This window comes from Erithacus rubecula (assembly GCF_903797595.1).
Source record: "Erithacus rubecula genome assembly, contig: SUPER_33_unloc_1, whole genome shotgun sequence".
NCBI classification, from domain to species: Eukaryota; Metazoa; Chordata; class Aves; order Passeriformes; family Muscicapidae; genus Erithacus; species Erithacus rubecula.
Genome location: NW_027636168.1, coordinates 476076 through 503876, shown reverse-complemented (window position 1 = coordinate 503876; position 27801 = coordinate 476076). Strand labels below are relative to the sequence as shown.

Below are 27801 nucleotides of genomic sequence, written 5' to 3'. Positions count from 1 at the left end.
CATAAATTTTTTTATATTTTGCCAGGGTTGGTGTTTGGCACTCACGATGCGGTCGGGGGGCGGCGTGCTGCCGATGAAACACTCGACTTTGCCGCGGTCGCCGCGCGCCGCGAACTGCACCGGCTCGCTGGAGATGATCGGGGGGCCTGGGGAAGGGCAGAATCGGGAATTGGGGAAAAGGGGGAAAAATTGGGAAAAAGGGGGCAAAATTTGGGAAAATGGGGGCAAAATTTGGGACAGAGGGGGCAAAATTTGGGGAAAAGAGGGGCAAATTTTGGGAAAATGGGGGCAAAATTTGGGGAAATGGGGGCAAAATTTGGGACAAAGGGGGGCAAGTTTTGGGGAAAAGGGGCAAATTTTGGGGAAAAGAGGGGCAAAATTTGGGAAAAAGAGGGGCAAAATTTGGGAAAAAGGGGGCAAAATATGGGAAAAATGGCACAAAATTTGGGGAAAAGGGGGGCAAAATTTGGGAAAATGGGGGCAACATTTGGGAAAAATGGCACAAAATTTGGGAAAAAGGGGGCAAAATTTGGGGAAATGGGGGCAAAATTTCAGGAAATGGGGGAAAATTTGGGAAAAAGGGGGCAAATTTTGAGGAAAATGGCACAAAATACGGGAATTTGGGGGAAAAATTGAGTGAGTTTGGGAATTTTGGGGGAAAGTAAAGCAAAATTTGGGAATTTCGGGAAAATGGAGCAGAATTTGGGAAATGTTGGGGAGATTTGGAAGGTTTGGGGGCGTTGAGGTTTTTGGGGAGTTTTGAGGGGTTTCTGTAGGTTTTATTGGAGTTTTTTGACTTTTGGGGGTTTGGGGGGTTTTGAGGGGATATTTGGGTTTTTGGGGCATTTTAGGGGAAGTTTTGGGGGGCAATTTTAGGGCAGATTTGGGATTTTTTGGGTGGGATTGTTGGAGTGGTTTTGAGTGAATTTTTGGGGCATTTCAGGGGTTTAATTGTGGGGATTTTTGGAGGAATTTTTGGGACGGTTTTGGGGTTTCTCGGGGGATATTTTTGAGTTTTAGGGAGAATTTTTGGGGGGGATTTTTGAGGGTTTTGGGGAAAATTTTTGGGGCGTTTCAGGGGTTTAATTGGGGGGATTTTGGGGGAATTTTTGGGACGGTTTTGGGGTTTCTCAGGATATTTTTGAGTTTTAGGGGGATTTTTTGGGGGAATTTTTAGTGGGATTTTTGAGCGTTTTAGGGGGAATTTTTGGTGGGATTTTTGATGGTTTTAGGGGGAATTTTGGGGGGGATTTTTGAGGGTTTTGGGGGGAATTTTGGGGGGGATTTTTGAGGGTTTTTGGTGGGATTTTTGATGGTTTTAGGGGGAATTTTTGGGGGGATTTTTGAGGGTTTTGGGGGGGATTTCTGGGGTGGTTTTGGGGTTTTTTGGGGTGTCTGACCGTTGACAAAGAGCGTGACCTCCCTCTCGCCCACGCCGATGCGCGGCACGATGGCCTTGCAGACGTACTGACCCGCGTCCGCCTGCGTCACCGACTTGAGGTACAGCTGGTTGCTGTTACTGAGCACCTGCGTGGGCAGGGGCACGTCAGGAGGGGACACGGGGCACCCCAAAACCCCCCAGAGAGCAACACCAGGCACCAAAGCAATCCCAGCCCCCGTTTCTGGGGGGCCCAAATCCCAAACTCAAATCCCAACCCCAATCCAAATCTCAACACCAAATCGCAGCCCCAAACCCAATCCCAGCCCCAGTTTGAATCCCAAACCAAATCCCAACCCAAATCCCAAACCCAAATCCCAACCCCAATCCGAATCAGAGCCCCAATCTGAATCTGAATCCCAACACCGAATCGCAGCCCCAATCTGAATCTGAATCCCAACACCGAATCGCAGCCCCAAACCCAATCTCAACCCCAGTTTGAATCCCAAAACCAATCCCAACCCAAATCCCAAACCCAAATCCCAACCCCAATCCAAATCCCAACCCCAATCCGAATCCCAACACCAAATCGCAGCCCCAATCTGAATCTGAATCCCAACACCAAATCCCAGCCCCAAACCCAATTCCAGCCCCAGTTTGAATCCCAAACCCAATCCCAACCCAAATCCTAAACCCAAATCCCAACCCCAATCCGAATCCCAACACTGAATCGTAGCCTCAATCTGATTCTGAATCCCATCCCCAAATCCCAAACTAAAATCTTAAATCCCAACCCCAATCCGAATCAGAGCCCCAATCTGAATCTGAATCCCAATCCCAACCCCAATCCAAATCCCAACCCTGATACCAGTCGGAATCTGAATCCCAATCCCAACCCCAAACCCAAATCCCTCCTCAGTCTGAATCTGAATGCCAACACCAAATCCCAAACCGAAATCCCAACCCCAATCTGAATCCAAATTCCAAACCCAGCCCCACTCTGAATCTCAAACCCAATCTGAATCTTAATCCCAATCCCAATCCGAACCCCAAACAGAAACTGAATCCCAAATCTCAAATCCCAATCCCAATCCCAATCCCAACCCCGAACCCACCATGTTGGATTCCTTCTTGGTCCAGGTGAGGGTCAGGGGGGGATTCCCTGACCACACACAGGTCAGGGTGACGTCGGAGCCAATGTCGGTCACCGTGGGTTTGGGGTCCACCACGATCCGGGGGGCGACTGGGGGGAAAGGGTTTTGGGGATGCAGATTTGGGGATGGGGATTTGGGGGTTTTGGGGCGAGGATTTGGGTTTTTGGGGATGGGGATTTGGGGTTTTTGGGGTCGGTTTTGGGGTGGGTTTTGGGGTCACTCACAGTGGACGTCCACCAGGGTGCTGACGTTGGTGCTGCCGATGTCGTTGTGCACCTCGCAGGACACGGGCTCGGTGAAGAAGGTGTAATCCACCTGCGTGTCGTACCTGTTCTCCTTGGCCTCCTCGATCAGCACCCCCCCTTTGGCCCACCTGGGACACGCGGGGACACCGGTCCTAAATCCCAATCCTGACCCTAAATCCCAATCCTAAATCCTAAATCCCGATCCTGACCCTAAATCCCAATCCTGACCCTAAACCCCAATCCGAAATCCCAATCCTGATCCCCATTTCTGGAGGGTTTTGGGGAGAGGACACAGACCTGTATTGGGGATATTCAGGGATGCTGTGGGACCTCAGTCCCAATCCTAAACCCTGATCCTGACCCTTAATCCCAATCCTGACCCAAAATCCCAATCCCAACCCTAAATCCCAATCCTGATCCCCATTTCTGGAGGGTTTTGGGAAGGGGACAGAAAGCCAAGGTGGGGATGTTCAGGGATTCCATTTGACCCCAATCCTAAATCCCAGTTTGAATCCCAATCCCAATCCCGACCCTGATCCCCATCCCGATCCTGACCCCAATCCCCATCCCCATCCCGATCCTGACCCCGACCCCAATCCCGGGGTTTGGGGCTCACCTGTAGCCCCTGATCTCGGGGTTGGCCGTGGCCATGCAGGTGAACACGACCCTCTCACCCTCCTGCACCGTCTGGGGCTGGATGGACAAAGTCACCGTCGGGGGATCTGTGGGGACGGGGCCACCGCGGGCTCAGAGGGACACGGGGGGGGACACCGAGGGGTCCCCAAAGCTTTGGGGTGGGGAATTCCCCGGGTGGGCTTGTGGGGACCCCAAACCCCGCCCCTGGGATTTGGGATGGGATCGGGTCCCCAAATCCCGCCCCCCGTCCCCTCCCCCAGGCGCTGCCGGCCGCCCCTTCCCGCAGCGGCCACCGGGGGTCGGTGTTGGCCGCGAGTCCCGGCCCTGCCGCCTCCTCATCCTCCCCCAGTGTCCCCCAATGTCCCCGGTGTCCCTGGTGTGCCCAGTGTCCCCAATGTCCCCGGTGTCCCCAATACCCTCAATATCCCAATGTCTCCAATGTCCCCAGTCCCTTCAATATCCCCAACGTCCCTGCTGTCCCTGTGTCTTCAGTGTCCCCACTGTCTCGCTGTCCCCACTGTCCCCGTGTCCCCATATCCCCATATCCCATGTCCCATATCCCCATGTCCCCATATCCCCATATCCCCCTGTCCCCTGTCCCCATATCCCCATATCCCCAAATCCCCCTGTCCCCAAATCCTCCTGTCCCCTGCCCCTGTCCGGTGCCACGCACGGTGCACGTTCAGCCGCACGAAGGTCTCTTCGCCCATATCCCATATCCCATATCCCATACCCCATACCCCATATCCCATATCCCATACCCCATATCCCATACCCCATATCCCATATCCTATACCCCATATCCCATATCCCATATCCCATACCCCATATCCCATACCCCATGTCCCCATATGCCATATCCCATACCCCATACCCCATATCCCATATCCCATATCCCCATATCCCCATATCCCCCTGTCCCCATATCCCATATCCCATATCCCATACCCCATACCCCATATCCCATACCCCATATCCCATATCCCCATATCCCCATATCCCCCTGTCCCCATATCCCATATCCCATATCCCATACCCCATACCCCATACCCCATACCCCATATCCCATATCCCATATCCCATACCCCATACCCCATATCCCATATCCCATACCCCATACCCCATACCCCATACCCCATATCCCATATCCCATATCCCATACCCCATATCCCATATCCCATACCCCATACCCCATATCCCATATCCCATATCCCATATCCCATATCCCATATCCCATACCCCATATCCCATACCCCATACCCCATATCCCATATCCCATACCCCATATCCCATATCCCATACCCCATACCCCATATCCCATATCCCATATCCCATACCCCATATCCCATACCCCATATCCCATACCCCATACCCCATATCCCATATCCCATATCCCCTGTCCCCTGCCCGGTGCCACGCACGGTGCACGTTCAGCCGCACGAAGGTCTCTTTGTCCATACCCCATATCCCCATGTCCCCATATCCCATATCCCATACCCCATACCCCATATCCCATATCCCATATCCCATATCCCATATCCCATATCCCATATCCCCATATCCCCATATCCCCCTGTCCCCATATCCCATATCCCATATCCCATACCCCATACCCCATACCCCATACCCCATACCCCATACCCCATATCCCATATCCCATATCCCATATCCCATACCCCATACCCCATACCCCATACCCCATACCCCATACCCCATATCCCATATCCCATATCCCATATCCCATACCCCATACCCCATACCCCATACCCCATACCCCATACCCCATATCCCATATCCCATATCCCATACCCCATATCCCATACCCCATACCCCATACCCCATATCCCATATCCCATACCCCATACCCCATACCCCATACCCCATATCCCATATCCCATATCCCATACCCCATATCCCATACCCCATACCCCATACCCCATATCCCATATCCCATATCCCATACCCCATACCCCATATCCCATACCCCATATCCCATATCCCATATCCCATATCCCATACCCCATACCCCATACCCCATATCCCATATCCCATATCCCATATCCCCTGTCCCCTGCCCGGTGCCACGCACGGTGCACGTTCAGCCGCACGAAGGTCTCTTTGCCCATACCCCATATCCCATACCCTATATCCCATACCCCATATCCCATACCCCATATCCCATACCCCATATCCCATATCCCATACCCCATATCCCATATCCCATATCCCATATCCCCTGTCCCCTGTCCCCTGCCCGGTGCCACGCACGGTGCACGTTCAGCCGCACGAAGGTCTCTTTGCCGCCGGGCGCGGCGGCGTTGGCGCTGCGGCAGGAGAAGACGCGGCCGGTGTCCAGCTCGCTGGGGTTGATGGGCAGCAGGCTGGTGGTGCTCTCGCGCTTGCCATCGGCCAGCAGCTCCTGGGGACAGGGGACAGGGCTGGGGACACCCGCAGGGGACGGCCACAGCACGGGAAGGGACATGGGGACAGGGGGACAGTTTTGGGGACAGCTGTACCGTGGCAGTGGCAGCACCATCCGGCTGCTGCCCATCACAGAACCAGGTGATGGTCAGGACAGGACAGGACAGGACAGGGTGACAGTTTTGGGGACACCAGGACAGGACCGGGTGACAGTTTTGGTACCAGCCGTACCGTGGCGGTGACGGTGCCGTCCTGCTGCAGCCCATCACAGAACCAGGTGATGGTGGGGACAGGACAGCACAGGGTGGATAGCAAGGGACAGGGTGACAGTTTTGGGGACACCAGGATAGCACAGGGTGACACTTTTGGGGACAGGACAGTGTGACAGTTTTGGGGACAATGTGACAGTTTTGGGGACAGCACAGGGTGACAGTTTTGGTGCCACCGTACAGTGGCAGTGATGGCGCCGTCCTGCTGCTGCCTGTCGCGGAACCAGGCGATGGTGGGGACAGGACAGCACAGGGTGACAGTTTTGAGTACAGGACAGTGTGACAGTTTTGGGGACAGAACAGGGTGACAGTTTTGGGGACACTTTAGGTGGCACCGTACCGTGGCAGTGACGGCGCCGTCCTGCTGCTGCCCGTCGCGGAACCAGGCGATGCTGGCGGCCGGTTTGGCGCTGCGCGCGCGGCACGTCAGGTTGTAGGGGGTCCCCGCCCGCAGCAGGATCTCGGGGGCGCCGTCGATCGTGGGGTCCTCGGGGGGGACTGCGGGGGGGACACCGGGGACACGGGTGAGGGCAGGTCCCCGAAAAACTGGGGAAAATTCGGGGTGGATTTGGGGGTGGGTTTGGGGTGGGAAATTGGGAGTTTTTTGGCTTGGCTTGGGTCGTGTTGTAAAGAACTGCTGGTGATTTGGGGGTTCAGGGAGGGGGATGCTGGGGACATTGGGGACACTGGGGACATGGGCACATGGGGACATGGGGTCATTGGGGACATTGGGGACATGGGGACACGGGCCAGCCCTCACTGAGCACGGTGACACTGGTGACATTGGGGACACTGTGACATTGGTGACATTGGTGACACGGGGACAGGGCCAGCCCTCACTGAGCACGGTGACACTGTGACACTGGTGACACTGTGACACTGGTGACATTGGGGACACAGGGACAGGGCCAGCCCTCACTGAGCATGGTGACACTGGTGACATTGGGGACACTGTGACATTGGTGACATTGGTGACACGGGGACAGGGCCAGCCCTCACTGAGCACGGTGACACTGTGACACTGGGGACACTGTGACACTGGTGACATTGGTGACATTGGGGACAGGGCCAGCCCTCACTGAGCATGGTGACACTGTGACACTGGTGACACTGTGACACTGGTGACATTGGTGACACGGGGACAGGGCCAGCCCTCACTGAGCGAGCACGGTGACACTGTGACACTGGGGACACTGTGACATTGGTGACACTGGTGACATTGGTGACATTGGGGACAGGGCCAGCCCTCACTGAGCACGGTGACACTGTGACACTGGGGACATTGGTGACACGGGGACAGGGCCAGCCCTCACTGAGCACGGTGACACTGTGACACTGGTGACACTGTAACACTGGTGACATTGGTGACACGGGGACAGGGCCAGCCCTCACTGAGCACGGTGACACTGTGACACTGGTGACACTGTAACACTGGTGACATTGGTGACACGGGGACAGGGCCAGCCCTCACTGAGCGAGCACGGTGACACTGTGACACTGGGGACACTGTGACATTGGTGACACTGGTGACATTGGTGACATTGGGGACAGGGCCAGCCCCCACTGAGCACAGTGACACTGTGACACTGGGGACATTGGTGACATTGGTGACACGGGGACAGGGCCAGCCCTCACTGAGCACGGTGACACTGTGACACTGTGACATTGGTGACATTGGTGACATTGGTGACATTGGTGACATTGGTGACACGGGGACAGGGCCAGCCCTCACTGAGCACGGTGACACTGTGACACTGGTGACACTGTGACATTGGTGACACTGGTGACATTGGTGACATTGGGGACACAGGGACAGGGCCAGCCCTCACTGAGCACGGTGACACTGTGACACTGGTGACACTGTGACATTGGTGACACTGGTGACATTGGTGACATTGGGGACACAGGGACAGGGCCAGCCCTCACTGAGCACGGTGACACTGTGACACTGGTGACATTGGTGACATTGGTGACATTGGGGACAGGGCCAGCCCTCACTGAGCACGGTGACACTGTGACACTGGTGACATTGGGGACACAGGGACAGGGCCAGCCCTCACTGAGCACGGTGACACTGTGACACTGGTGACATTGGTGACACGGGGACAGGGCCAGCCCTCACTGAGCACGGTGACACTGTGACACTGGTGACACTGTGACATTGGTGACACTGGTGACATTGGTGACATTGGGGACACAGGGACAGGGCCAGCCCTCACTGAGCACGGTGACACTGTGACACTGGTGACATTGGGGACATTGGTGACATTGGTGACACGGGGACAGGGCCAGCCCTCACTGAGCACGGTGAGCCGGGCGCGGCGCGAGCGCAGCGCGGCCTCGGTGGCCTGGCACTCGTAGGCGGCGTCATCGGAGAGCTCGGCACGGCTGATCTCCAGATTGTGCTGGCCCGAGTCGGCCGCGCCCACGATGCGGTACCGGGGCCAGGCTGGGGGGACAACGGGGTCACCCAAACACACAGGGACACCCCAAACACACAGAGACACCCCAAACACCCCAAACACACAGGGACACCCCAAAAACCCCAAACACCCCAAACACACAGGGACACCCCAAACACCCCAAACACACAGGGACACCCCAAACCCACAGGGACACCCCAAACACACAGAGACACCCCAAACACACAGGGACACCCCAAACACCCCAAACCCACTGTGCCCACGATGTGGTACCGGGGCCAGGCTGGGGACACAGCGGGGTCACCCCAAATACACAGAGACACCCCAAAGACACAGAGACACCCCAAACACACAGGGACACCCCAAACACCCCAAACCCACAGGGACACCCCAAAAACCCCAAACACCCCAAACACCCCAAACACACAGAGACACCCCAAAAACCCCAAACCCACAGGGACAACCCAAACCCACAGGGACACCCCAAACACACAGGGACACCCCAAAAACCCCAAACACACCAAACCCACAGGGACACCTTGATTCCCCAGGGACACTCCAATGTCACAAGGACACCCCAATCCCAAATGCCACACCCAAGTTGTGGGGACAGCACCAGGCAGTGACACGGGGACACCCCCAGAACCACCCTGCACCCCATGGGCACCTTTGAGCCCCTGTCCCATGGGTGCCACCCCCATCCTATAGGTGCCACTCCCATCCCGTGGGTGCCACCCCTGTCCCACACAGTGTCACCCCCACCCCGTGGGTGCCACCCCCATCCCATGCGTGCCCCCCCATCCCATGGGTGTCACCCCCATCCTCTGGGTGCCACCCTCATCCCGTTGGTGTCACCCCCATCCCGTGGGTGTCACCCCCATCCCATTGGTGTCATCCCCATCCCGTAGGTGCCACCCCTGTCCCACACAGTGTCACCCCCCATCCCATTGGTGCCACCCCCATCCCATGGGTGTCCCCCCACCCCGCGAGTGCCCCCCACCCCCGGGCGCCCCCTGCCCCGCACCTTTGAGTCCCTGCCCCATGCCCAGCGCCAGCCCGTCCTTGGTCCATTGCACGATGCCGGAGTAGTTGAGCACCACGCAGGACAGGACGATTCTCTGCCCCGCCACCACCGTCTGGTCCTCGGGCTCCTCGGCGAACCTCGGCGAACCCGCTGCGGCCGCGGCGGCGCCGTCACCGCCCGGGCCCCGCGCCCGGCACCGCCCCAGCGCCCTGCCCGCCACGGCTGCCGAGCCCCGGGACCCCCGGGACCCACTGGGATCGAGTGGGATCACCCGGGATCCCCTGGGATCGCCCTGAGGTTCCCTGAGATCCCCCCAAGATTCCCTGATATCCTCTGAGATCCTTCTGGGATCACCCGAGATTACCCCAAGATCTCTGAGATCCTCCTGGGATCACCTAAGATTCCCCCAAGATTCCCTTGGATCCCCTGAGATCCTCCTGGGATCCCCCAAGACTCCCCAGAGCTGACCGGGATCTCCTGAGATTCCCCTAAAATCTCCCAGAGTTGATTGGGATCCCCCTGAGACACTCCCTACCCCCCCCGCCCCAGGATCCCCTGGAGCCGCTCAGGATCCCCCCAGAGATCCCGGGGATCCCCCCAAGTCTGGCCCTGCCACTCCTGGTCCCAGTTCGATCCTGGTGCTCCTGATCCTGATGTCCCCAATCCCAGTCCCAGGTCGATCCCGGTGTCTCCAATCCCGTTGTCCTGATCCCAGTTCGACCACGGTGTCCCGGTCCCGGTTCGATCCCGTGTCCCCAATCCCGGTTGGATCCCGCTCTCCCCGTTCCCTCTGTCCCCAATTCCGGTGTCCCCAATCCCTGTGTCCCGGTCCCGATTCTATCCCGGTGTCCCCGTTACGGTTCTATCCCAGTGTCCCCGCTCCCGGTGTCCCGGTCCCGGTTAGATCCGTGTCCCTTTTCTCGGTGTCCCGTTCCCGGTATCCCCAATCCCGGTCCCGGTTCGTTCCCGGTATCCCTGTTATGGTTCTATCCTGGTGTTCCCAGCCCCGGACCCGGTTCAATCCCTGTCCCCGCTCCCGGTATCCCGGTCCCGGTTCGATCCCAGTGTCCCCGTTACGGTTCTATCCCAGTGTCCCCTTTCCCAGTGTCCCGGTTCTATCCCAGTGTCCCCTTTCCCGGTGTCCCGGTCCCGGCTCGATCCCTGTCCCCGCTCCCGGTGTCCCGGTCCCGGTTCGATCCGTGTCCCCGCTCCCGGTGTCCCGGTCCCGGTTCGATCCGTGTCCCCGCTCCCGGTGTCCCGGTCCCGGTTCGATCCCAGTGTCCCCGTTACGGTTCTATCCCAGTGTCCCCTTTCCCAGTGTCCCGGTTCGATCCCGTGTCCCCGCTCCCGGTGTCCCGGTCCCGGTCCCGGTTCGATCCCGGTGTTCCCGTTACGGTTCTATCCCAGTGTCCCCTTTCCCAGTGTCCCGGTCCCGGTTCGATCCGTGTCCCCGCTCCCGGTGTCCCGGTCCCGGTTCGATCCGTGTCCCCGCTCCCGGTGTCACGCGCAGCGGGAATCGAGCGGGACGCGCCGGGGACGGGAGTGGGGGAGGGTTGGGGACGGGGCCGCGCCCTGAGGCCGCTTCTCCCGGTCAAATCCCGGGATTTTTATCTGGGATTGACACGGAACTGGCACGGAACTGGCACGGAACTGGCGCGGGACTGGCGCGGAGCTCGGGGTCCCCCGTCCGGCCTCTCTCCCCCCGAATCCCGGGAAATCCATCCCGGCCGCGTCCTGGTTTCGATCCCGAAAATAAAACTCCGGCGGGTCCCAAAATCCCTCCCAAAAAAATCCGCGTGTGGGGGTGTGAGCGCTCGGTATCCCGGGATCCTCGGGATGGGGGATCCGGGGGTCCCAGGGATAAAACACCCCCAAATTTTTAGGATCAGACACCCCAGGATCCCTGGGATCCCCGAGATAAAACACCCCAAATTTTTTGGGATAGGACACCGCAGGATTCTCAGGATCCTTAGAATAGGATACCCCCAAATCAGGAACCCCAGAATTCCTGGGATGAGACACTCCGGGATAAAACACCCCCAAACTCATGGATTTCCCCTGGATCTCCCCCCAAAATTCGGGGCCATCCCGGTGCCAGCTCGTTGCCCGTTTCCCCTGCATTTTCCCCAAAATCTCGGTGCCATCCCTGTTTCCATTTTCTCCTGGATTTCCCCCAAATCCTGGTGCCCTCCCTGTCCCCCCCCTGTCCCCGCGGTCCCCCCGCCTGTCGCTGTTCCCTCCCCCTCTCTCCCGGCCCGTTTTTCCCTCTTTGATCTCTTTTTTAATTTTTTTTTTTTTTTTCATTCCCAGCTTTTTCCCGATCCCCGCTCTCCATCCCCCGCTCCTTCCTTCATCTTCCCCCAAAAATTCCCGCATCTCCCTCCCCCTCCCGCGCGTGGGTGGCACTGGGGACACCCCGGGGTGGCCCCGGAGCCGTGACTGTCCCCAAAAACCGCGAGGGGGGACACGAGGTTGGAGAGGGCCAAGGGATCCCGGGGATTCTGGGGTGTCCAATCCCAAAAAATTTGGGGTGTTTTTTTCCGGGGATCTCTGGATACCCCAATCCCGGGGATTCTGAGACTTCACTGAGCTGACACCGGATTTTGGGGCGAAAATCCAGGGAAAAACAGGCCCAGCTTTGTCTCAGTGTCCCCCTGGTGTCTGTCCCCGTGTCCCCAAATCGGGGAAATGTCCCCAAACCGGGCAGAGCCAGGACTCTGATGGGTCTCTCAGTGTCCCCCCTGTGTCCCACCAATGTCCCCCCTGTCCCCAAACCGGGCTGTGCCCACGGGTTTATCCACGAGAATGTCCCCAAATCCTCCTGTCCCCACGAGAATGTCTCCAAACTGGGGAAATGTCCCCAAACCGGGCAGTGCCAGCCCCTCAGTGTCCCCAATGTCCCCAAATCGAGCAGTGCCAGCCCCTCAATGTCCCCAGTGTCCCCAAACCGAGCAGTGCCAGCCCCTCAGTGTCCCCAATGTCCCCAAATCGAGCAGTGCCAGCCCCTCAGTGTCCCCAATGTCCCCAAATCGAGCAGTGCAAGCCCCTCAGTGTCCCCAATGTCCCCAAACCGAGCAGTGCCAGCCCCTCAGTGTCCCCAATGTCCCCAAATCGAGCAGTGCCAGCCCCTCAGTGTCCCCAGTGTCCCCAAATCGGGCAGTGCCAGCCCCTCAGTGTCCCCAGTGTCCCCAAACCGAGCAGTGCCAGCCCCTCAGTGTCCCCAGTGTCCCCAAATCGAGCAGTGCCAGCCTCCCCGTCCCCCCTGCCCGCGCTGTCTCCCAAGATTTATCCACAGGAATGTCCCCAAATCAGAGAAATGTCCCCAAACCGAGCAGTGCCAGCCCCTCAGTGTCCCCAGTGTCCCCAAACCGCGCAGTGCCAGTCCCCCCTGTCCCCCCGGTCCCTCCCTGTCCCCCCCTGTCCCCCCGGTCCCCCCCGCGCTGTCTCCCCGCGTTTCCCAGCCCGGGCTCAGATTAAGCCCCGCGGCCGCGGCCGCTCCCTCCCGGCCCCGTTAAACCCGGACTCAAAGCCGAGCTCGGGATTCTCTCTGACACTTCTCAGATGGAGCCAAATCTCCCCGCGCCGCCGCTCCGCTGCTTTTGCATTTTTCTCTCCTTCCCTTTTTCTTTTTTTTTCTCTTTTTCCTTCTTTCCCCATTTTTTTCCTCTTTTTCCCGGTGTTTTTCCCCCCTTTTAAAATTTTTTCCCGATTTTTTTTCCATTTTTTTTTCTCTCCCTCCTCTCCTTTCCTCTCCTCGCTTTTAAAATTGAAATTTAAACCTTTTCCCCTCTCCCCTTCTCCTCCCGAGTTGTTCGCTGCTATTTTTACAGGAAAGAGAAAAAAAATTAAAAAAAAATACAACAACAAAAAAAAACCACCCCAAAACAGGCAAGGAGGGAGAAGAGTTCTAAAAAAATAAAAATAAAAATAAAAAAAGCTTTTCCCTGGGCTGGTTTTTTTTTTTGGTTTTTGGTTTTTTTTTCCCTCCTCCTCTTTTCTGAGGGAAAGAAAAGAGGATTTGGATTTCTTGGAGCGGAAAGGAAAAGGCGGGAGGGGCCGGGGCTGCCCCCGAGGGGGATTTATGGGATCTGTGGGGTGGAGTTTATGGGATGGGATTTTTGGGATGGAAGTTTTGGGATGGGATGGGATTTGTCTGATGGGATTTGTGTGATGGGATTTTTGGGATGGGATTTCTGGGATGGGATTTTTGGGATTTCTGGGATGGGATGAGGAAGGGGACCCCAGCAGTGCCGGGAATGTGGGGTCACATCCTGCTGGGAATTTGGGGTCACATTCCAAGGATTTGGGGTCTCATCCCGATGGGAATTTGGGGCCACATTCCAAGGATTTGGGGTCTCATCCCAATGGGAATTTGGGGTCGCATCCACAGGAATGTGGGGTCCCACCCTGATGGGGATTTGGGATCCAGTTTTACCAGGGATGTGGGATCCCATTTCCCGGGAATTCCAGCCCCATTTCCCGGGAATTTCGGCCCCATTTCCCGATAATTTCAATCCCCATTTCCCGGGAATTCCAGCCCAAATTTCCAGGGAATTCCGCCTCCCATTCTACCAGCGATCAATCCCATTTTTCCACGGATCAATCCCATTTTACCAGGGATGCAGGATCCCATTTATCCGGGAATTCCAGCCCCATTTCCCGGGGAATTCCAGCCCCATTTTCCTGATAATTCTAATCCCCATTTCCCCAAGAATTTCACCCCCATTTCCCCGGTAATTCCAACCCCATTTCCCGGAGAATTCCAGCCCCATTTTCGCGGGAATTCCAGCCCCGTTCTCCCGGGAATTCCAGCCCCATTTTCGCGGGAATTCCAGCCCCGTTCTCCCGGGAATTCCAGCCCCATTTTCGCGGGAATTCCGCCTCCCATCCCGCCGGGAATTCCAGACGAGATGAGTCCTGGCACATTCCCCCTCCCCCCACTTCTCCTCCCGCCGCCAAAAACTATTTTGGGATCCAGGAATTTGGGACTTTCAGCTCAACCCCGGCCGCGGCTCCGGGCGAGGGGAGGGGACACGAAGCCACCCCCGTGTCCCCAAGGGGTCCCCGAAATGAGAATTCCAGCGCTCCTGAGTTTTGGGATGCCCAAATCACACCCCCGCTTCCCCAAAATCCCAAATTCCTGAGATTTCAGCAGCTCCCGCTGCTCCTTTCCCGGTTTCTGCCCCTTTTTCCCGACTCTGGGAAAGCTGGAGGAGCTCCAGGGGATGGGGGAGATGTGGGATCAAGGAATTCCAGGATTTCTCTTTTCCTTTTCCCCCCCTTTTATCCCTCTTTTTTTTTTTTTTTCTTCCCTTTCCGTTTTTTTCCCTATTTCCCCTTTTTTCCCCCCCGTTTTCCCATTTTCTTCCCCTTTTTTCCCCTTTCCCCCGCTTTCTTTCCAGGATCCATCCCTGGAATTCCCGGGAATTTGGGGCATTTCCCAGCCGGGTGTCCCGATCTCATTTTTGTCCCTTTTTGTCACCCCCCCAAATCCAATCCCCGACCCTGTTCGGCCACAATCGCCATCCCCTAATCCCGCATTAATTAAAATTCCCAGCCCTTAATTCCTCGTTAATTGAATCCCGGGGGTGGGTGGGGAAGGGGCGATGTCCCCGAGGAGTGGTGGCCTTGTCCTTGTCACTGTCCCCAATTCCTGCCATGCTACCATCTTTGGTGTCCCTGTGTCCCTGTCCCTGTCCCTGTCCCCATCCTGTCCATCCCTTTGTCCCTTTCCCCCTCCCTGTCCCAATGTCACTTTGTCCCCATCCCTGTCCCTGTCTCTGTCCCCATCCCTGTCCCCTCCTGTCCTTGTCCTCATCCCTGTCCCGATGTCACTTTGTCCCCATCCAATTCCCTGTCCCTGTCCCCAATCCTGTCCTTGTCCCTGTCTCCATTCCCACTGTGCCACCATCCTCAAAGGCCACTTGTCCCCATCCCTGTCCCTGTCCCTGTCCCTGTCCCTGTCCCTGTCCCTGTCCCTGTCCCTGTCCCTGTCCCTGTCCCATGTCTCTGTCCCCTGTCCCCATCCCGATGTCACTTTGTCCCCATCCCATTCACTGTCCCCATTCCCATCCTGTCCTTGTCCCCTTCCCTGTCCCTGTCCCCAATTCCTGCCATGCCACCATCTTTGGTGTCCCTGTGTCCCCATCCTGTCCCTGTCCCTGTCCCTGTCCCTGTCCCTGTCCCTGTCCCTGTCCCTGTCCCTGTCCCTGTTCCTGTCCCTGTCCCTGTCCCCATCCCGATGTCACTTTGTCCCCCCAGCAGTGACACAGAGTTAAAACCAGGAATGGGGGGAGCCCCAGAGCCCCCCAAAATCCCCCCGAGGAGCGTCCCAGGTGACACTGGGGTGACACCGAGGTGACAAGGGCCACCCTCAGCCTGTCCCCGCCCCCGCAGCTCTCCGGGGAAGGGACGCTCCAGTTATTTCCAGTTTTGAAAAAGGCGAAATTAGAAAAACAAATGAGCGGAGAGTCGGAGCCCCTCCCCCCGCGCTGCCGCCCCTCCCCCCACAGGGTCCCCTCCCCCATTCAGGGTCCCCTCCCCCATTCAGGGTCCCCGTGTCCCTCGCGGGGTCACCTTGGCGGGGCCACCGCGGGGGTGTGGCCACAGGAGTGTCCCCAATCCCTTGGTGGCACCGGGATGTGGGACTGGTGACTTTAGGGATGTCCCCAAGCTGGTGGCACCAGGATTTGGTGACAAAGGGATGTCCCCATGATGGTGGCACCAAGTTGGTGACTTTAGAAATGTCCCCATTGCCATGGTGGCACCAGGATGTCCCCACGATGGTGACACTGGGATGATGTGGGGCCACAGGAATGTCCCCAAGCTGGTGACACCAAGTTGGTGACTTCGGGGTGTCCCCAAGCTGGTGGCACCAGGATTTGGTGACAAAGGGATGTCCCCAAGCAGGTGGCACCAGGATTTGGGGACTTTGGGGTGTCCCCAAGCTGGTGACACTGTCACTGGTCACCACAGCCGTGTCCCCATCCCTTGGTGACACCGAATTCCCACAGGGAAACTGAGGCACAGGTTTGGTTTTCTTTTACATGGGGAAACTGAGGCACGGGTGACCCTCTCCCCTCCCCCCTCAGAACTCCGCCCACATTAATTAACCCCGTTAATTAACCACGTCTCATTAAGGCATCTCCTAACGAGGGCGCAGCTCCGGGGGGGGGGGGGAGGGGAACGGTGCCAGCGCTTTTTTATATTTTTATTTTTATTTTTTTCTCCCTTTTTTATTTTTTTTTTTCCTCTCATTAAATTCGGGATTTTTATTTCTTTTTTCCCTCCCCCTCCCCTTGAAGACAAAAGTCTTAATTAGACATTGTTCCTGCACTAATTAATTAAAGCCGAGCCAATCAACGGCAGGAATTCCGACAGCCCGAGGAACGGGAGGGAAAAACGGGGGGGGAGGGGCGAGATTTGGGGGGGGAGGGGGGATTTGGGGGGTCCCGATTTGGGGGGGGGGGTCCCTGGAAACTTTGGGGATCAAATTGGGGAGAATTCGGGATTTTTGGGGGGGGTTTCAAGATTTTTTGGGATTATTTTTGGGGGGAATTCGGGATTTTTTTGGGGGGTATTCATGATTTTTTGGGGGGGTTTCAAGATTTTTTTTCATTATTTTTGGGGGAATTTGGGATTTTTTTTTTGGGATATTCGAGATTTTTTTTTGGGGGGGGATCTCAGGATTTTTTGGGATTATTTTTGGGGGGAATTCGGGATTTTTTTGGGGTATTGGTGATTTTTGGGGTGAAGGGGTTGGGAATTTTTTTGGGGGTGGATTGGAGATTTTTTTGGGAGGAATATTCACGATTTTTGCGGAGATTTTTTGGCTGTTTTCGTGATTTTTTAGGGGGGAACTCCAGGAATTTTTGGGGGGGATATTCAGGATTTTGGGCGGGATTTTTTTTGGTGGTTTTGGAGTTTTTTCTTAAGAAACTTCAGGACTTTTTTTGGGTGATCTCGGGATTTTTTAAGGAGAATATTCACTTTTTATGAGATTTTTTTTTTTTGCGATGATTTGGGGAGTTGGTTGAGAAACTTCAGAACTTTTTTCGAACAATATTCACGATTTTTTTGGGATTTTTTTTTTGGGCTGTTTTGAGATTCTTTTGGCTATTTCACGATATTTTTGGGGAGGATATTCACCATTTTTGTGGGGATTTTTTGGGGGATTTTTTTGGGCTCTTTTGAGATTCTTTCGGCTATTTCACGATATTTTTTGGCGAGGATATTCATCATTTTTTCGCTTTTTTTTGGCGTTATTTCCCCAATTTTCGGGGACCCCTCCAGGATTTTTTGGGGGGAACATTCGCGATGTTTTTGGCTCGATATTCACGATTTTTAATATGATTTTTTGGGACTTTTGGGGCTTTTTTTGGGGTGTCCCGCGCCCTCCCCCGCGCGCTCCCTTTTCCCTGCGGTCGATGATCCCACACTCCTGGAATTCCAGGAATTTCCTGCCCAGGCTCCCTCTGGAAAGACGAAAAAAAAAAAAAAAACCCAAAACCAAACTCCAATTTTTTAACCCTTTCCTCCCCACCCTGTCCCGAGATTTTTTTGGGGGCAATTTCATCAATTTTGAATTTTTTTTTTTACTATTTTTTAAATGATTTTTTAATTTCAGGCCTGTGAGGAAATCTCAAATTTATATGGAAAAAAAAAAAAAATCTGAATTTTTCTGCCTCGGTTTCACTGTTTTGATTGCCAAGGATTCAATTCTTGCTTTAAATCTAAAAATCCCCAAAATCGCCCAAAATTCACCCAAAATCTCCCTGAGGTTTTGCCCATCCCAAATCCCATCCAGGTGGGAAATTCCCATTTTCCCCCCAGCATTGTTTAAATAAAAATTTAAATAAAAATCCACTTTGAATTTCCTTTCCCCCCCCCCTTTTTTTTTTTTTTTTTCTTTTTCTCTTTATATTTTTCCATTTTCCACCCTCCCATTTTTTTCCCTTTTTTTCCCTTTTTTTTTTTTTTTTTTGGGAAAAAATCCATTCGGGGAAGTGGGGATGGGGAAAGTGAATTTTGGGAATATTCTGCCTGAGGAAATGGGAGGAAAATCGGAATTTTGGGGAAAATTCATTTGGAGAAGGGGGAAAAAGTGATTTTTTTTTAAACTGTGGGATTGGGGAAAAACGTGGATTTTGGAGGTGAAATGTGAATTTTGGGAAAAATCCACTTGGTTAAGGGGGAAAAAAAGTGGAATTTGGGGAAAATCCACGCAGAGAAGAGGGGAAAATGTGGATTTTTTGGGGAAAAAAAATTGATTTTTTTGAGAAATTTTTGGATTTTGGGAAAACCCCACTTAGCTAAATGAGGGAAAAAACCCAGAATTTGGGAAAAACCCACCTGGATTTTTTTTCCTTTGCACCTCCCACGGGACATCCCAAAAATTTGAACCTTCATCCTTCTCCTCCTCCCCCCCAAATCCCATCCGTGAATTACAAAAAAAACCAATAAAAAATTCTAAAAAAAAATTAAAATAAATTCGATTTTCCCCCCTCCCGTTCCCATGGCAACGCCGGGGAGCGCTCGGGGCTGGGAAATAAAAGTTGATTTTTCTTTCCCCTCCTCCCCCTCCCCCTCTTTCCCCCCCCGTTATTTTCATTTCCATTTGGATCATAATCCGCCCGTTGCCACGGCAACGCCGCCAGCCCTGCCTGGCCCAGCCCGCACAGAAAAGGCCTTTTTACCCTTTTTTACCCCTTTTTACCCCTCTTTTACCCCTTTTTTACCCCCTTTTTTACCCAATTTTACTCCCTTTTTACCCTTTTTTTGCCCCCCTTTTTTGCCCCTTTTTTACCCTTTTTACCTCTTTTTTACTCGCTTTTTTACCCCTTTTTTACCCCTTTTTAACCCCCTTTGACTCCTTTTTTCTCCTTTCCCATTTTCCCTTTTTTCCTCCTTTTTCCCCTTTTCTTCCTCCCTTTTTTCTCCTTTTTTCCTCCTTTTTTGCCCCTTTCCCCCATTTTATTCCCCGTTTTTCCTCCTTTTTATCCCATTTTTTTCTCCTTCCTCTCTTTTCCCTTCCCCTCCTTTTTTCCTCCTTCTCTCCATTTTCTCCTTCCTTCTTCCCCCTTTTTTATTCCTTTTCCCTCCCTTTTCTCATCCTTTCTTCCCCCTTTCTTCCTCTTTTCTTCCCTTTTTCTCCTTTTCCCTCCTTTTCCCTCGTCCTTCCTTCTCCCCTTTTTTTCCTCCTTTCCCCCCCTTTTTACTCTTTTATCTCTTTTTCCCCTTTTTGAGATCCCAAATCCCAAATCTGAGATCCCCAATCCCAGATCTCAAATCCCAAATCCAAAATTTGAGATCCCCGACCCAAAATCGGAGACCTCAGATCCCAAATCCCAAATCCCAGATTCCTCAGTCTCAGATCCCACATCTGAAATCCAAAACTTGAGATTCCCCATCTCAGATCCCAAATCTGAGATCCCAAATCCAAAATGTGAGATCCCTGAGCCCAGGTCCCAAATACCAGATCCCAAATTCAAAACTTGAGATTCCAGATCCCAAATACCAGATTCCCAAATCCCAGATCCCTCAATCTCTGATCCCAAATCTGAGATCCTAAATCCCAAATCTGAGATCCCTGGGCCCAGATCCCAAATCCCAGATCCCCAAATCCCAGATCCCTCAATCTCTGATCCCAAATCTGAGATCCTAAATCCCAAATCTGAGATCCCTGAGCCCAGATCCCAAATCCCAGATCCCCAAATCTCAGATCCCTCAATCTCAGATCCCAAATCTGAAATTTGAGATCCCAGATCCCAAATTCAAAATTTCAGATCCCGGAACCCAGATCTCAGATCCCAAATCCCAGATTTCTGATCCCACATCTCAAATCTGAGATCCCAAATCCCAGATTCCCAAATCCGAAATCTAAGATCCTTGATATCCAACCCCAAGCCCAGATCCCAAATCCCAGATCCCAAATCCCAGATTCCTCAATCTGAGATCCCAAATCTGAAATTTGAGATCCCAGATCCCCAAACCCAAAATTTGAGATTCCCAATCCCATAATCTGAGACTTCAGATCCCTGATCCCAAATCCCAAATGCCAAATCTGAGACCCCAAATCCGAAAGTTCAGATCCCCAAATCCCAGATCCCAAATCCCAGATCCCCAAATCCCGGATTCCTCAATCTCAGATCCCAAATCTGAAATTTGAGATCCCAGATCCCAAATTCAAAATTTCAGATCCCAAATCCCACATTCCTGATCCCACACCTCAAATCTGAGATCCCCAAATCCCAAATTCGAGTTCCCCGATCCCAAACCTGCCACCCCCGCGCCCCTCCCCCCCTTTTCCCGCTTTTATGCAAATGAGCCGCGTGCCCGGAGCCGCAATTAGCGGCTGAGCGCGATTAATTAACAGATAATAAAAGCAAAAGGAGGCTGGAGAGGGAAGAGCGGCGAGGCTTTGATGATTAAACCTCCAGCAATTAAATAATTCCCGATAATTCCCGATAATTCCCGGCGATAATTCCCGATAATTCCCGATAATTCCCTTGGCAAGGAGCCAAAACCAAACTGGGCATTCCCAGGATTTGGGATTTAGGCCGGCGTGGGGGGAGGGGGGGGGATTAAATTAATCCCCAATTAAAACTGGGGAGGGATTAAATGAATAGATTGATAGATTGATTAATTATTAAAATAATAAGTTTATAAATGAATGAGGTGGGGCAGAGTTCACCAGAGGGACAAAAAGGGAACGAGGAGAAAGTTCCAGGAGTTTGGTGGTTTTCACCCAAAATCGCCCCAAAATCGCCCCAAAATCATCCAAAAATCACCCCAAAATCATCCCAAAATCACCCCAAAATAATCCCCAAATCATCCCAAAATCACCCCAAAATCATCCCAAAATCATCCCAAAATTACCCCAAAATCATCCCAAAATCATCCCAAAATCATCCCAAAATCACCCAAAAATAATCCCAAAGTAATCCCCAAATAATCCCCAAATCACCCCAAAATCACCCCCAAATCATCCCAAAATCATCCCAAAATCATCCCCAAATCACCCCCAAATCACCCCAAAATCATCCCAAAATCATCCCAAAATTACCCCAAAATCATCCCAAAATCACCCCCAAATCACCCCCAAATTACCTCAAAATAATCCCCAAAATAACCAAAAACCACTTAAACCCACTCCAGAATTATCTAAAATTACCCGAAATCACTCGAAAACATCCTCGAAATCACCTTAAAATAACCAAAAATCACCCAAATCACCCCAAAATCATCCAAAATCGCCAAACATCACCTAAAATCACCCCAAAATTCAGCTAAAATCACTCCAAAATTCAGCTAAAATCACCACAAAATTCACTTAAATCACCAAAAATTACATTAAATCACCCCAAATTACTCAAATCACCCCAAATTACTCAAATCACCCAAAATCACCCCAAATCTCGTTCCCGGGTGATTCAGAGCCAGGACCCCAAAATGGGGAAAAAATGGGAAAAATGAGGAAAATGGGGAAAATCCAGTGGCAGCACCAGGAGGTTCTGTGGGTTCAGGAGCTGCTGAGGGAGGGGATGAAATTTGGGGTCCCATCCCAGTCCCATCCCAGTCCCATCCCAGTTCAATTCCAGTTTGATCCCAAATCCCACAGGATCCCAAATCCTCCAGAATCCCAAATCCTCCAAAATCCCAAATCCCGTGGGATTTACATGAGGGAAAGGAAGGAAGAAGAGTGGGGGAAAATATATAAAATCTAAAATACAAAATCTAAAATCTGAAATCTAAAATCTAAAATCTGAAATCTGAAATCTAAAATATAAAATCTAAAATGTAAAACACACAATATACAATATAAAATATACAATATAAAAAATGAAAATGAAAAAATAAAATATAAAATGAAACAAGAACATATGATGTATAATTAATATATCCTATATAGTACTTAATATATAGTGTATAATATATAATATATAATAGAAAATATATAATAGAAAAATATATAATATATAATATATAATATATAGTATATAATATATAGTATATAATATATAATATATAATATATAATATAATATATAATATAATATATATAATATATATAATATATAAATATATATTACAGATAATAGAAAATATTATATATTTATTATATATTATAAATTATGTATTGTATATTGTATACTGTATATTATGTAATTGTATATTTTATATTATATATAATATATAGTAAATAACATATATAACAAAGCACAAATAACACGAAATCAAACAAAAACAAAAAAAAAAGAAAATAAATACAGAACAAAAGAAACTCATCGCCTATAAAAGGCAACAAAATAAAACAAAATATAAAATAAAAAACGGAACAAAAAATGAAATAAAAAACCCCCAGAGAGAGAAAAAGAGCCGAAAATGAAGAAATATTTCAATTTGCAGCAGAATCAGGGTGAGTGATTGAAGGGGGAGAATAATGGGATTAATTTAGATAAAAATGGAAATTATTTAGTGAGAAAAGGAGCGATGGAGCCTCGGCCAGCCCCGCCCCCCGCGGGGACAAAATCCCAAAATTCCCCCGGAAAAGGAAAATCCAGGAAAATCGGGAAATTTTCAGCAAAATCGCCAGAAAATAAATGGATTTTGGAGAGTTGTCCTGTCCCAAAGTGGGACTGTGCAACCCCAAACTGGGACTGTGCAACCCCAAACTGGGACTGTCCAACCCCAAACTGGGACTGTCCAATCCCAAACTGGGACTGTGCAACCCCAAACTGGGACTGTGCAACCCCAAACTGGGATTGTCCAACCCCAAACTGGGGCCACCAACCCCAAACTGGGACTGTGCAACCCCAAACTGGGACTGTCCAACCCCAAACTGGAGCCACCAACCCTAAACTGGAGCCATTGATCCCAAACTGGAGCCACCGATCCTAAACTGGGACTGTCCCATCCCAAACTGGATCCACCAATCCCAAACTTGATCCATCCCATCCAAACTGGAGCCATCGACCCCAAACTGGATCCACCCCATCCCAAACTGGATCCACCCAATCCCAAACTGGATCCACCAATCCCAAACTGGATCCACCCCATCCCAAACTGGATCCACCAATCCCAAACTGGATCCACCCCATCCCAAACTGGATCCACCAATCCCAAACTGGATCCACCCCATCCCAAACTGGATCCACCCCATCCCAAACTGGATCCACCAATCCCAAACTGGATCCACCAACCCCAAACTGGAGTCATTGATCCCAAACCAGACTCATTGATCCCAAACTGGATCCATCCCATCCCAAACCGGAGCCATCCCATTTCATCTCACCCCAAACTGGAGCCCTTGATCCCAAACTGGAGTCGTCCCATCCCAAACTGGAACTGTCACATCCCAAACTGGAGCCATTGACCCCAAACTGGAGCCACCGATCCTAAACTGGGACTGTCCCATCCCAAACTGGATCCACCAATCCCAAACTGGAGTCATTGATCCCAAACCAGACTCATTGATCCCAAACTGGATCCATCCCATCCCAAACCGGAGCCATCCCATTTCATCTCACCCCAAACTGGAGCCCTTGATCCCAAACTGGAGTTGTCCCATCCCAAACTGGATCCACCCCATCCCAAACTGGAACTGTCCCATCCCAAACTGGAGCCATTGACCCCAAATTGGAGCCACCGATCCTAAACTGGGACTGTCCCATCCCAAACTGGATCCATCCCATCCCAAACTGGATCCACCAATCCCAAACTGGATCCACCAATCCCAAACTGGATCCACCCCATCCAAACTGGATCCACCCCACCCCAAATTGGATCCATCCCATCCCAAACTGGATCCATCCCATCCAAACTGGATCCACCCCATCCAAACTGGATCCACCCCACCCCAAATAGGATCCATCCCATCCCAAACTGGATCCATCCCATCCAAACTGGATCCACCAATCCCAAACTGGATCCATCCCATCCCACACTGGATCCACCCCATCCCAAACTGGATCCACCCCATCCCAACTGGATCCATCCCATCCAAACTGGATCCATCCCATCCCAAACTGGATCCACCAATCCCAAACTGGATCCATCCCATCCAAACTGGATCCATCCCATCCCAAACTGGATCCACCAATCCCAAACTGGATCCACCCCATCCCAAACTGGATCCACCCCATCCAAACTGGATCCATCCCATCCAAACTGGATCCATCCCATCCCAAACTGGATCCACCAATCCCAAACTGGATCCATCCCATCCAAACTGGAGCCACCAACCCCAAACTGGATCCACCAATCCCAAACTTGATCCACCAATCCCAAACTGGATCCACCAATCCCAAACTGGATCCATCCCATCCCAAACTGGATCCATCCCATCCAAACTGGATCCACCAACCCCAAACTGGATCCATCGACCCCAAACTGGATCCATCCCATCCCAAAATGGAGTCATCGACCCCAAACTGGATCCACCAATCCCAAACTGGATCCATCCCATCCCAAACTGGATCCCCCCTCTCCCCTCCCCCGGGGGGGTCCCATCCCTGCCCTTGACCCCAAAACCAATTTTTTGTTCCTTTTAACCCCGCCCCCCCATGCTCCAGACCATTTTTACATATTATTTTTTCTTCTTTTTTCAAATTTTTTCCCTTTTTTTCCTTCCCCTCTCTCCCCTCGGCGCCTCAGCGACGCCGCCCCCTTAATTAAAAATCAAATTGGATTTGGGGCTGCAGACAGGGGGGGACCCCCCAAAAAATCCCAAAAATAATTGGGACCCCCTCCCCCATTTCCCTGGGGGAAAGATTTTGGGGGGGATTCTCCCAAAAATTTGGGTTTTTTTCTCAGCGTGACCTTGGCAGAGCAGCTCCCCGTGCCTCAGTTTCCCTCTGGGGGGAGGGCACGGGGAAGATTTTGGGGGTTTTGGGGAAAGGGGGGTCGGGGTGGGAAAGGTGGGAAAAAATGGGAAAAATAGGGAAAAATGGGGGGAAATGGGTCCCCCCAGACCCTTTTCCAAGGACTGGGGAGAACCGGGTCCGGTCCCGTCAGAACCCCCCGGTACCGAATCGGATCCATTCACACGAACCCAGCTCAAGATTTCCAAAATCCGGGCCCGTGATTGAGAAGAACCAACCGCGATCCCACCAGAACCTGCCCCGGTACCGACACAACCAGAACCAGAACCAGAACCAGAACCAGTACCAGAACCATAATCCCTCGGTACCGACACAACCAGAACCAGAACCGGTACCAGAACCTGCCCCGGTACCGACACAACCAGAACCAGAACCAAAACCGGAACCGCTCCCGGTACCGACACAACCAGAACCAGAACCTGCCCCGGTACCGACAGAACCACCCCCAGAACCGCCCCAGAACCAAAACCCCGGTACCGACACAAACAGAACCAGAACCGGAACCAGAACCGCTCCCGGTACCGACACAACCAGATCCAGAACCGGAACTGCTCCCGGTACCGACACAAACCGTCTCCCGACCCCTTCCCCAGGGACCCCCTCTGAACTCCTGAACCCCCTCGGTACCAACACAAACACGGCCAGAACCGCTCCCGGTACCGACACAATCCCCCCCGGTACCGTGACAAATCCCCCCGATGCAAACATCCCCAGAGCCGCTCTTGGTACCGACACAAACAGAACCAGAACCAGAATCGCTCCGGTACCGACAGAACCACCCCCGGTACTGTCACAAATCCCCCCGAATCTCCCCGGTACCAACACAAACAGCCCCAGAACCAGAACCGCTGCCGGTACCGACACAAACAGAACCAGAACCCCCCCGGTACCGACAAAGACACCCCCCGAACCCCCTTAGAACCCGAACGTCCCCCGGTACCGACACAAACCCCCCCCTAGAACCAGAACCAGACACAACCCCTCCGGTACCGACACAAATCCTCCCGAATCCACCCGGTACCGACACAAACACCCCCAGAACTGCCCCGGTACCGACACAAACAGAACCAGAACCCCCCCAGAACCAGAACAGCTCCGATACCGACACAAACACCTCGAATCCCCCCCTGGAACCAGAACTCTCCCCGGTACCGACACAACCCCCCCGAACCCCCCTCCAGAACCCGAATCCCCCTGGTACCGACCCGAACCCCCCCTCCAGAACCTGAATCCCTCCGGTACCGACCCGAATCCCCCCTCGAAACCCGAATCCCCCTCCGGTACCGACCCGAACCCCCCCAACGAACCCGAATCCCCCCGGTACGAACCCGAATCCCCCCGGTACCGACCCGAACCCCCCCTCGGAACCCGAATCCCCCGGTACGAACCCGAATCCCCCGGTACCGACCCGAACCCCCCCTCGGAACCCGAATCCCCCCGGTACGAACCCGAATCCCCCCGGTACCGACCCGAACCCCCCCTCGGAACCCGAATCCCTCCGGTACCGACCCGAACCCAAATCCCGGTACCGACCCGAACCCCCCCTCGGAACCCGAATCCCTCCAGTACCGACCCGAACCCCCCCTCGGAACCCGAATCCCCCGGTACGAACCCGAATCCCCCGGTACCGACCCGAACCCCCCCTCGGAACCCCCTCACCCCTCCGGGACCGGACGGGACCTGGAGCGGATCCCTCCGAGTTGGGATCAGCGCCTTTACCGCGAACCCCCCAAAAATCCCCCAAAAATCCCCCAAATCCGCCGCGACCCCCCCCCAAAACCGCCCCCCGCACTCGCCCCTCGCCCCCCGCCGCTCGCCCACCTTGCCCGCGGCTCCCGGCGACCCCGAGCAGGCACAGGAGCAGGATCCGCATGCTCCCGTCCCGCGCTGCCGAGCGGGGCCCGCCGGTGGTCCCGGTGGTCCCGGTAGCCCCGGGGGCGGCGGGTGGTGGCCACCCCCTCCCCCTCTCTCTGCCCCTTTTATTTTTGGGGGTGGGATTTTCGGATTTTGGGGGGGGGTTTGGGTTTTTTGGGTTTTTTTTTGGTGGCCCCCCCAAGGGCCGGGAATGGCCACGGAGCTCCGGAGGCTCCGCTGAGAGAAGGGAGGGGGCGGGGCGGGAGGGGGGGGCGGAGGGGGCGAGGAGGGGGAGGGAGGGAGGGGAGAGGGGGAGGAGGAGGGGGGGGAGGGGGGGAGGGGGCGGGGGATGCGCGCGTGTCACGGGTGGGGAGCGCGGGGGGGAGGGAGGGAGGTTTGGGGTGAGAACGCGGGATTTTGGGGGGAAAATGGGGGGGGTGGGGTGAAAATTTGGGATTTTGAGGAGTAAATTGGGGATTTTGGGGGGCGAATCTGGGTGATTTGGGGGGAAAATGAG

At 53.5% G+C, this 27801-nt stretch overlaps 1 protein-coding gene across 1 annotated transcript in view; it reads right to left on the bottom strand.

Moving 5' to 3' along the window:
• Positions 1 to 27525, bottom strand: part of LOC306814009 (kin of IRRE-like protein 1) — a gene marked incomplete at its 3' end in the record, with an annotated part of 29557 nt that extends 2032 nt beyond the window's left edge. Inside the window, exons 1-10 of the mRNA XM_079329706.1 lie at positions 27252 to 27525; positions 9551 to 9700; positions 8403 to 8552; positions 6444 to 6601; positions 5682 to 5832; positions 3394 to 3499; positions 2757 to 2905; positions 2494 to 2621; positions 1401 to 1527; positions 42 to 146 (exon numbers count right to left, since the gene is read on the bottom strand). Of these exons, the coding sequence (XP_079185832.1) occupies positions 42 to 146; positions 1401 to 1527; positions 2494 to 2621; positions 2757 to 2905; positions 3394 to 3499; positions 5682 to 5832; positions 6444 to 6601; positions 8403 to 8552; positions 9551 to 9700; positions 27252 to 27303 (1276 nt within the window). The 5' untranslated portion in view covers positions 27304 to 27525. The remainder of the gene's footprint in view (positions 1 to 41; positions 147 to 1400; positions 1528 to 2493; positions 2622 to 2756; positions 2906 to 3393; positions 3500 to 5681; positions 5833 to 6443; positions 6602 to 8402; positions 8553 to 9550; positions 9701 to 27251) is intronic.
• Between the last annotated feature and the right edge of the window lie 276 nt (positions 27526 to 27801).